The sequence below is a fragment of the Chiloscyllium plagiosum genome, chromosome 3, assembly GCF_004010195.1.
Source record: "Chiloscyllium plagiosum isolate BGI_BamShark_2017 chromosome 3, ASM401019v2, whole genome shotgun sequence".
Taxonomy (NCBI): domain Eukaryota; kingdom Metazoa; phylum Chordata; class Chondrichthyes; order Orectolobiformes; family Hemiscylliidae; genus Chiloscyllium; species Chiloscyllium plagiosum.
This window is the reverse complement of record NC_057712.1, coordinates 134923113-134933596: the sequence shown is the minus strand read 5'-3', so window position 1 is coordinate 134933596 and position 10484 is coordinate 134923113. Positions and strand designations below refer to the sequence as shown.

Genomic DNA, 10484 nt, shown 5'->3' with positions numbered 1-10484 from the left:
AGTTGTTGGTAAAGTGTTGGAAAAGGTTATAAGAGATAGGATTTATAATCATCTAGAAAAGAATAATTTGATTAGGGATAGTCAGCACGGTTTTGTGAAGGGTAGGTCGTGCCTCACAAACCTTTATTAAGTTCTTTGAGAAGGTGAGCAAACAGGTAGATGAGAGTAAACCAGTTGATGTGGTATATTTGGATTTCAGCAAGGCGTTTGATAAGGTTCCACACAGTAGGCTATTGTACAAAATGCGGAGGAATGGGATTGTGGGAGATATAGCAGTTTGGATCAGTAATTGGATTGCTGAAAGAAGACAGAGGGTGGTGGTTGATGGGAAATGTTTATCCTGGAGTCCAATTACCAGTGGTGTACCGCAAGGGTCGGTCGGTGTTGGGTCAACTGATGTTCGTCATTTTTATAAATGACCTGGATGAGGGCGTAGAAGGGTGGGTTAGTAAATTTGCAGACGACACTAAAGTCGGTAGAGTTGTGGATAGTGACGAAGGATGTTGTAGGTTACAGAGAGACATTGATAAGCTGCAGAGCTGGGCTGAGAGGTGGCAAATGGAGTTTAATGCGGACAAGTGTGAGGTGATTCACTTTGGTCGGAGTAACCGGAATGCAAAGTACTGGGCTAATGGTAAGATTCTTGGTAGTGTAGATGAGCAGAGAGATGTCAGTGTCCAGGTACACAGATCTTTGAAAGTTGCCACCCAGGTTGACAGGGTTGTTAAAAGCTAAAACACTGTATGCCTTCTTATAATCGAGGGATCGAGTTCTGGAACCATGAGGTTATGCTACAGCTGTACAAAACTCTGGTGCGGCCGCACTTGGAGTATTGTGTACAGCTCTGGTCACTGCATTATAAGAAGGATGTGGAATCTTTGGAAAGGATGCAGAGGAGATTTACTAGGATGTTGCCTGGTATGGAGGGAAGGTCTTATGAGGAAAGGCTGAGGGACTTGAGGCTGTTTTCGTTGGAGAGAAGAGGGTTGAGAGGTGACTTAATAGAGACATATAAAATAATCAGAGAGTTAGATAGGGTGGATAGGGAGAGCCTTTTTCCAAGAATGGTGATGGCGAGCACGAGGGGGCATAGCTTTAAAGTGATGGGTGATAGATATAGTACAGATGTCAGAGGTAGATTCTTTACTCAGAGTAGTAAGGGTATGGAATGCTTTGCCTGCAAAGTACATTTAAGCCGTTATTGGACAAGCATTTGGACGTACGTGGAATAGTATAGGTTAGATGGGCTTCAGATTGGTATGACAGATCGGCACAACATCGAGGGCCGAAGGGCCTGTACTGCGCTGTAATGTTCTACGTTGTATGTTCTGTGAATATGGGCCAAACAAAGGCAAGTGGGATTAGTTAGTTTGGGAAATTTAGTTGACATGGACTGGTTGGACCAAAGGGTCTGTTTCCATGCTGTATGACTCTATGATTCTACAACACTTGCCTCTTCAGATTCAATGCAATTTCCATGTCTGAATCCCCTACTCTACATGTCAGATTACTATCGACCAGAAGCTGAATTGGAATAACTCAGTGGCTACAAGAACAGGTCAGAGGCCAGGAATACTGTCATGAATAGCTCACATTCTAACTCCCCAAAGCCTCCACTTTCTACAAGGCACAAGTCAGTAGGTGATGGAATACTCCCCATTTGTGTGGATAAGTGTAGCTCCAACAACACTCAAGAAGCTTGACACTTCTCAAGACCAAGTAGCTGCCTGATTAGCACCATTTCCACAAACATGCACTCTTTTCACCACTGATACAATGTGACAACAAATGTGTACCATCCACAAGATGCATTACAGAATTCCAACAAGGCTCCTTAGACAGCACTTTCCAAAGCCATGAACATGACAATCTAGAAGGACAAGAGCAGCCGGTGCATGAGGACACCATGGACTGTAATCTCCCTTCCAAGCCATTCACCATCCCGACTTGGAAATATATTGCCATTCCTTCAGTGTCAGTGGGTCAAAGTGACAACATGACACAGGTAAAGTTAAGATCTGAATAAAAACCAAAAGGACTGCAGGTGCTGTAAATCAGAAACAACAACAGAAATTTCTGGAAAAGCTCAGCAGGTCTGGCAGCAACTGTAGAGAGAAATCAGAGTTAATTTTTTGTATCACGTGACCCTTCCTCAGAACAGGTTAGGACCTTGTGCCAAGAGCTAGGGTAAGGTTCCTGGTATATATTCAATACTCTTTAAATTAAATGAAGTAAACAAAATGAGGGTAATACAAAGGTAAGTTGTGAGAAGGCAGCTCTTCCTGGTGGAGTGCTCCTCCTGCATTGTGTGGAAAGCCTGTGACATTATTCAGGATACGATGGGATAGGATCATGGCTGATCCGACAATCCTCATGGCTACTTTCTTGCCCTTTCCCCATAACCCTTGATTCACTCACTCTTCAAGAATATATTTATCTCAGCCTTAAGTATATACAAGGACTCTGTCCGTATAATTTCTCTGTGGCAATGAGTTCCAAAGACTCACCAAACTCAGAGAGAAGAAATTCCTCCTCATCTCAGTCTTAAATTGGCACCCTTTATTCTGAGTCAAACGCATGGTACTGGAAAAGCACAGCAGGTGCAAAGCCTTCGGGCATAAGCCCTCAATTCTCCTGCTCCTCAGATGCTGCCTGACCTGCTGTGCTTTTCCAGCACCACACTCTCGACTCTGATCTCCATCATCTGCGGTCCTCACTTTCTCCTAGCTGATTTCAACCCTTTATTCTGAGACTGTGCTCTCTGGTTCTAGACTCTCCCATGGGCAAAATATCTTCTGAGCATTTGTCCTGTTAAGCCTTTTAAGAATTCTATATGTTTCAATGAGATCACCTCTCATTTTTTTTTGAAATTCCAGTGAGTAGAGTCTCAACCTGTTTAACTTTTGTTCATAAGATAAATCCTCCATATGGGACCAGTCAAATGAACCTTCTCTGAACTGCCTCCAATGAAATGATATCTTTCCTTAAATGAGGAAACCAAAACTGCCAACAGTGCTCGATAAGTGGTCTCCCCAGCACCCTATACAGTTGCAGTAAGACTTCCCTACTGTCATACTCCAACCCTCTTGAAACAAGGCCCAACATTCCATTAGCCTTCCTGATTACTTGCTGTGCCTGTGTGCTAGTTTTCTGTGTTCCATGTGCAAGTTTGTCCAAGTTCCTTTGTATTAGAGAAAAGAGAGGAAAAGCAGAATGAGGATAATCTTATAAAAAATCATGAAATGTAATCTGTAAGAGTTTCCAAACAGTATTTAAAAAAATAGTAAGTCAGTTTGAAATCAGAGATTTTATAATGAGAAAGAAGGAAATAACAGAGCAATTAGATTAAATTCACTACAGTGTGGAAACAGGCCCTTCAGCCCAACAAGTCCACACCGACCCTCTGAAGAGCAACCCACCCAGACCCATTCCCCTACATTCACCCCTGACTAATGCACCTAACACTATGGGTAATTTAGCATGGCCAATTCACCTAATCTGCACATGTTTGGACTGTGGGAGGAAACTGGAGCCCCCGGAGGAAACCCACGCAGACACGGGGAGAATGTGCAAACTCCACGCAGACAGTTGCCCGAGGCAGGAATTGAACCCAGGCCCCTGGCACTGTAAGGCAGCAGTGCTAACCATTGAGCCACTGCGCCACCCCAAATTGTTAAGTATATTTAAAGTTGAGACAGTCATATTTTTAATCAGTAAGTGAATTTTAAGGGATAAGACAGGAAAATGGAGTTGAGGATGGTCTGATTGGTCCACTTCTGCTCCTATGTTTTATGGAAAACCCGAGGCTGTTGATTAATCATCAATTATAAAGCCTGCCTGATTACCCGTTCACGGGAAAGTGAGAAAATGGGAACAGAAAAAGGCCAATTAGCCCTTCAAGCCTATTTCATCATTCAATGATACCGCGACTGATCTCTGACTTAACTCTATGTACCCGCTTTAACACTCTAAGTTGCAGATCTCTCTTAATCTCAGGTTGAAAATTAATAGTCGATCTAGCATCAACTGCCAATTGCGTAACACAATTTAAAACTCTACCTTTTCAGAAAGTTTCTCTACTTCAGGTCTGAGCCCTGGTTCTAGTTTTCAAAGCAACTATTTTTAAGAAATAAAAAACTTCCCAGATATGCAAGGGAAGCAAAGGTCTTTTGGGAAGGAGAAATTATAGGAAATTAATATCAGTAAAAAAAAACTGAAGCTAGAAAAATTAATAGGAATGAAAGCAGATAAATCCCGAGTCTAACAATCTATATCCCAGCGTACTAAAGGAAGCCACCATAAAAATAGTGGATGTTTTGCTTGCCATTTTCCAAAATGCTGTAGACTCCAGAACATCCCTTGTAAATTGGATGGTGGCAAAGACAATCCCACTGTTTAAAACAGGGAAATGAAAACTGGGAATTGCAGCTGGGAAGGAGCAAGACTCCAAAAGCTAGTGCTTCCAAATGAACCTGTTGGACTATAACCTGGTGTTGTGTGATTTCTAAGTTTGTCCAGCCCAGTCCAACACCGGCTCCTCCACATCATATTAACAGCAGTTGTCATCATTGTTTTGTTAAGTCAACAACGAACTGGACATTAAGAGAAGTAATCCATCACAAGGATGTAATTGTCCATGTACAATGTGAATAGTCTGTTGCAATTTTTATCAAGAGCTGGATGGAATACATGCGAGTATAGAAGCTCCCTCTGCTGCTGGGCTTACACGTTTGGCATGTCATTGAATAACCTGCTTCATTCTCAGCCAGTAGAGAAACCTCGATTATCCAAACGACACGGGCAGGGAGTATTTTGTCAGATAATTGACTGTTTGGATAATCAAATGCTGGATAACACAGTTTAGCCAAGCATCGGGACCTTGCGATCTTGCTGGATAATCCGAAATTCAGATAATTGAATGCCGGGTAATCGAGGTTCCTATGTACACAGAACTCATGAGCTAACTGACCTGTGTATTCGGTATCACTATATTCCTAGTGTAACATGAAAATGATACCTTTGTGCAATGCTTTTTGCTTTAATAGGTAATTGTCCGTGAAAATAATGTTTCATGATATATTGATCCACCTGTGTTCAGCCTGAACGAATAAATCTTCTCAAGCACTTCTTTAATGTATCAGGCCATCCGTGGATAATGACCTTTTGTAACTTTTTGTAGCTGTTTTTTAGCAGTTGCTCATGGCAACTATTCACACTGGCTCTGGCCAAAGTGTTACAGATCAACCTTCAGAACATCTAAATTGTGTAGTCCAGAGCGACAATGTGCAGATCAAGAGGAATAACATGGTTTGATAATCAGTTCAGCATGTCGGATGTCATCATTGTTGTACCTGGCTTATATCTCATGTAAACTCACCTCACGCATCTATGCACCTTATCAAGTAAATGCTACAAACGTGCTGGTGCACATACTAGTAGTTTGTGAAATATCATTTCTAATGGCTTATTATCTGTTTCAGCTGTGAGTTTCTTGCCAATTAAGTTTATGTGAAGCTATGTGGTGCCAATGAACTAATTTCTCATACACTACGTTTGAATCATTGGCTCTCACGAATGACAGGCTTTTTAAACCAAGGGCTACTGGTTTATCATCTTGCAAGAAACACAAACCTAGGCATTTTTACAATATATTGCCACCAAGAATCGCAACATTCCTGGAGTCGTAGTAGTGTGGTACGCAAGATTTTGACAGAACCTACCTAACAGAATCAGAGATGTATTAGGGGTCATTTGGCAACATGTAGCAGACGTCATTCTTGAGAAAATCTCTGAGAGGAGGTAGTTCTTCTGCAATGTTGGGAATATTTAGTAAGAGGAAACCTGAAAATCCAAGGCAATGTCCTGGATCCGTTGTTTCCTGTGGGGCCAGCATTTATTTAATACCTTTGATCATTCCTAGATCAGGACAGACTTCATGGACAGAGTAAACTGACCCAAAGATTATTTATGCAGCGAATGCTGACCTGGCTCTTTATGCTGTTAAGTAACAATGCTTGTCATCACATGTTAAAATTAAGCATTCGGTCTGAGAGTGAGAAAATTGGGTTGGAAAGAACAGTGATAAACTTAAATAAGGTTAATTGTATAGGGATGAGTATTGGCTGGAATACAATGGGAAAGGAGTTAGCAGAAAGGGTGGTTAAGAAATAATGACAGACCACAAGCTATAGAAATGATACAGAACAGACACAAACATTTGGCCCATCTTGTCCATGCTGACCCTAAGACACCCAGGGAAAATAATACTGGGGGACCAGGCAATGGCAGAATGTTAAACAAATACTTTGCATCAGACCACATGGTCGAGGATACTAAAAATACAAATAATCAAGGAGCCTAATAGGGTTGGGAGTGGAGAATATATATATATATATAATATATATATATATAAAAAGCTATAAATAGAGAAAAAAAACGATAGAATTCGATACGATAGAGTGAAGAAAGAGGGCATTTGGCCCATTAAGTTTCTACCAACCCTCCAAAGAGCATTCCACCAGATCCAGCCTTACTCCACATTTACCATGGCAAATCCACATAATTATCACATCCCTGGACACTACAGGGTAACTTAATATGGCCAATCCACCTGACCTGCACAGCTTTGAACTATGGGAGGAAACCAGAGCACCCAGAGGAAACCCACACAGACAGGGAGAGAAAGTGCAATCTCTACATAGTCACCCAAGACTAGAATCAAAGCCAAGTCCATGGTGTTGTGAGGCATGTATTATGTCACCAAGCCGTACCAGGGAAACTAACGAGGCTAGAGGCTGATAACTGCTTCTGGATTTGACAGGTTGCATCATAGGGTATTAAAGGAAGTAGCTGCAGGGATAGTGGATGCACTGATGATAATCTTCCAGGAATCTTTAAATTCTGGAAAAGTCCAAGAAGATTGGAAACTGTCAACATCCTTCTTCAAAAAGGGAGGGAAACAAAACCTGTAACTATGGGCCAGTTAGCTTGACATTTGTCAATGGAAAAATGTTAGAGTCTGTTATAAAGGATGTCATAACAGAGCTTTTAAAAACATGCAGAGTCAGCATGGCATCTTGAGAGGAAACCATGCTTGACAAATTGATTAGAATTCTTTGAAGAGGTAACAAGTAGGCTGGTTAAAGAGGAATCAGCAGTTGGAGTATATTTGGATTTCCAAAACGCTTTTGATAAGAGACCTCACATAATGTTACTTGATAAGATAAGAGCACTATTGTGTTTGGGAGTAGTAAGGGTAGAGAATTAGCGAACTAACAGAAAACAGACAGTTAGAATAAAAGGGGCTTTTTCAGGATTTACTGAAGTTCAGCACAGTTGTTTCCAAACCACTTTGCTCACTCTCAAACTGAAAGCTAAATTCTACCATGTTAAAGTGACTGTTCCCGAGGGGATCACTTATTCTGAGATCATTTATTAATCCTGCATCATTACACATTACCAGATCCAAAATAGCCTGATCCCTGATTGGATCCACAACATAATGTTCAAGGAACTGATCCTGAATATAATCTCTGAATTCTTCCTTGTTTTTTACCTCTGCTGATTTAAGTTTCTGAACTGACATGAAAATTAATCTCACTCGTTATCAATTCATGAACATCTGATTTACAAATGCTTCAAACTTATAAATGAGATCTTATACAAGGGTGTAACTTTATATATCCAACATACAAACATTTCTTGTACTTACAAACAAGTCCTTTATATTGTCCTGCATCGCATTCAGACCTGTGTCAAATATCGACTTTCAAACAGAGCCTGTTCACAACCTGGGGACTTCCTGTATTGCCTTTTCTTTAATTGCCTTCATTATCTCCTGATTCATTCTCTGACCTACAGAACACCAATACGGAGCCTACATACTACTTCTACCAGAGTCTTCTGCCCCTTGTTGCTTTTTTTAATTTTCACCCTTATGGATTCTACATCATCTGATCCAAGATTATTTCTTGTTAACAAACTAATGCCGTTTTGAATGAACAAACCCACCTCATCACCTTCGCTTTCTGCTTCTTTAGTTCCCAGCTTTGATTCCCTGATAACCATGACTCCATAATCAATCACAGAACTACAGACATCTTACAGTTGGAGACCAGTCGGTGCATCATATCTGTCCTAGTTCACTAAGCAAGCATCATTATTTAGTAGCAATTTTCTACATTTTCCCCATACCCTTGCACATTATTTTTATCCAATTAATCATCAATGTTCCCTCTAATGCCTCGATTGAACCTGCCTCCACCATATTTCCTGGCAGTGGATTCCATACCTGAAGTACTCACTTTTCCTCATTTCACCTTTGTTTCTTTTGCAGATTACTTAAAAATCATGCCCTCTTGTTCTTGTTCATACCTCTAGTCATTAACCTCTATTTGATCCATTAATTCATTTATTTTGCACCTAATACTATTGTTACAAAGTCGAAAACATGTCTGGTCACTTTAAGACAGGAAGTGTTTTTCTGAATTTAAAGTTCAGACATAGCTGCCAGCTAAGGTTCAGGCTGTTCCAAATGTAACAATTGGCTGTTAAATGGATACCTGAGTTTTGATTGTTGTTTTGACAACAATTTGAATTTAACCAATTAGTTTAAATTATGCCCAGGATACCAGAAGCCAATGGAATTGAATTTTATTGTTTTGACACTTGGAAACCTATGAAATTGTAAGAACTGAATGTGTTACGAGGTGTTTATAAATCCAGTATTTTGAAAATTAGAGGTAGAACAACTTCCATTGAATAACAGAGCAAATGTTCTACAGCCAGAGAGCTAGTTGCCCACCTAGCATCTTGCTCTCAAAGAAATGAGAAAACACTCTCTATCAAAGGTACTTTTACAAGTAAAACCTACTCGCAGGATGTTGCTAGAGCTGCTTGGGAGGATTTATACGAGTAAGGTGGGTGGTGGGACCCAGGGAGACAGTGAGGAAAGAGATCAATCTGAGACTGGTACAGTTGCGAAAAGGAGCAAGTCAAACAGTCAGGACAGGCAGCGACAAAGAAGAGAACAAGGTAGGACTGATAAATTAAATTGCATTTGTTTCAATGCAAGAGGCCTAACAGGGAAGGCAGATGAACTCAGGGCATGGTTAGGAACATAGTACTGGGATATCATAGCAATTACAGAAACATGGCTCAGGGATGGACAGGACTGGCAGCTTAATGTTCCAGGATACAAATGCTGTAGAAAGGATAGAAAGGGGAGGGGGGGTGGTGGGGGCAAGAGAGGAGGGAGACGGGGAGTGGTGTTTTTGATTAGGGATAGCATTATGGCTGTACGTAGGGAGGATATTCCTGGGAATACATCCAGGGAGGTTATTTGGGTGGAACTGAAAAATAAGAAATCCCAATCACCTTATTGGGATTGTATTATTGACCCCCCAGTAGTCAGTGGGAAATAGAGAAACAAATTAGGAAGGCGATATTAGTTAACTATAAGAATAATAGGGTGGTTATGGTAGGCCATTTTAACTTTCCAAACATAGACTCGGACTGCCATAGTGTTAAGGTTTAGATGGAGAGGAATTTAAGTGTGTATAAAAAGGTTTACTGATTCAGTATGCACTTCCTAGATAAGGTGCAAAACTTGACCTACTCTTGGGAAATAAGGCAGGGCAGGTGACTGAGGTGTCAGTGGGGGAGCACTTTGGGGCCAGTGACCATAATTCTATTAGATTTAAAATAGTGATGGAAAAGGATAGTTCTAAATTGGAAGAAGGCCAATTTTGACGGTATTAGGCAAGACGGTATTGGGGCGGCACGGTGGCACAGTGGTTAGCACTGCTGCCTCACAGCACAATTCCTGCCTCAGGCAATTGAGTGTGTGGAGTTTGCACATTCTCCCCGTGTCTGCGTGAGTTTCCTCCGGGTGCTCCGGTTTCCTCCCACAGTCCAAAAATGTGCAGGTTGGGTGAATTGGCCATGCTAAATTACCTGTAGTGTTAGGGGCAGGGGTAAATGTAGGGGAATGGGTCTGGGTGGGTTGCGCTTCGGCGGGTCGGTGTGGACTTGTTGGGCCGAAGGGCCTGTTTCCACACTGTAAGTAATCTAATCTAATCTAATCTAAGTAATCTAATCTAAAAAAAAACTTTCAAATGTTGATTGGGAGCAGATGTTCTCAGGTAAAGGGACGGCTGGGAAATGGGAAGCCTTCAGAAATGAGATAACGAGAGTCCAGAGACAGAATATTAGCTTGTCCTAGGATGGATGTGTTGTCCAGTCGAAGTGGTGTCCTTCCTCATCCGTATGTAAGGATACTAATGAGTGAGGGTCCTGTTGTTTTGTGGCTAGTTTGTGTTCATGTAACATGTATACATGAACACCAAAAGGAACAGGAAGTGACTTCACCACAGGAAATAACTTCACCACAGGAAATGACATCACCAACTCAAAGAAACCCAAACATATAAATAGAAAGCAGGAATTTTCAGCAGTGCTTCACCTGAGGCCCACTGAAGATGTTA

General features: G+C 41.2%; 1 protein-coding gene across 1 annotated transcript in view; it reads right to left on the bottom strand.

Moving 5' to 3' along the window:
* The window catches only part of LOC122540195 (protein cornichon homolog 3-like), a 42170-nt gene extending 34103 nt beyond the window's left edge, over positions 1–8067 (bottom strand). Inside the window, exon 1 of the mRNA XM_043675559.1 lies at positions 8011–8067. Coding sequence (XP_043531494.1) covers positions 8011–8067 — 57 coding nt within the window. The remainder of the gene's footprint in view (positions 1–8010) is intronic.
* Between the last annotated feature and the right edge of the window lie 2417 nt (positions 8068–10484).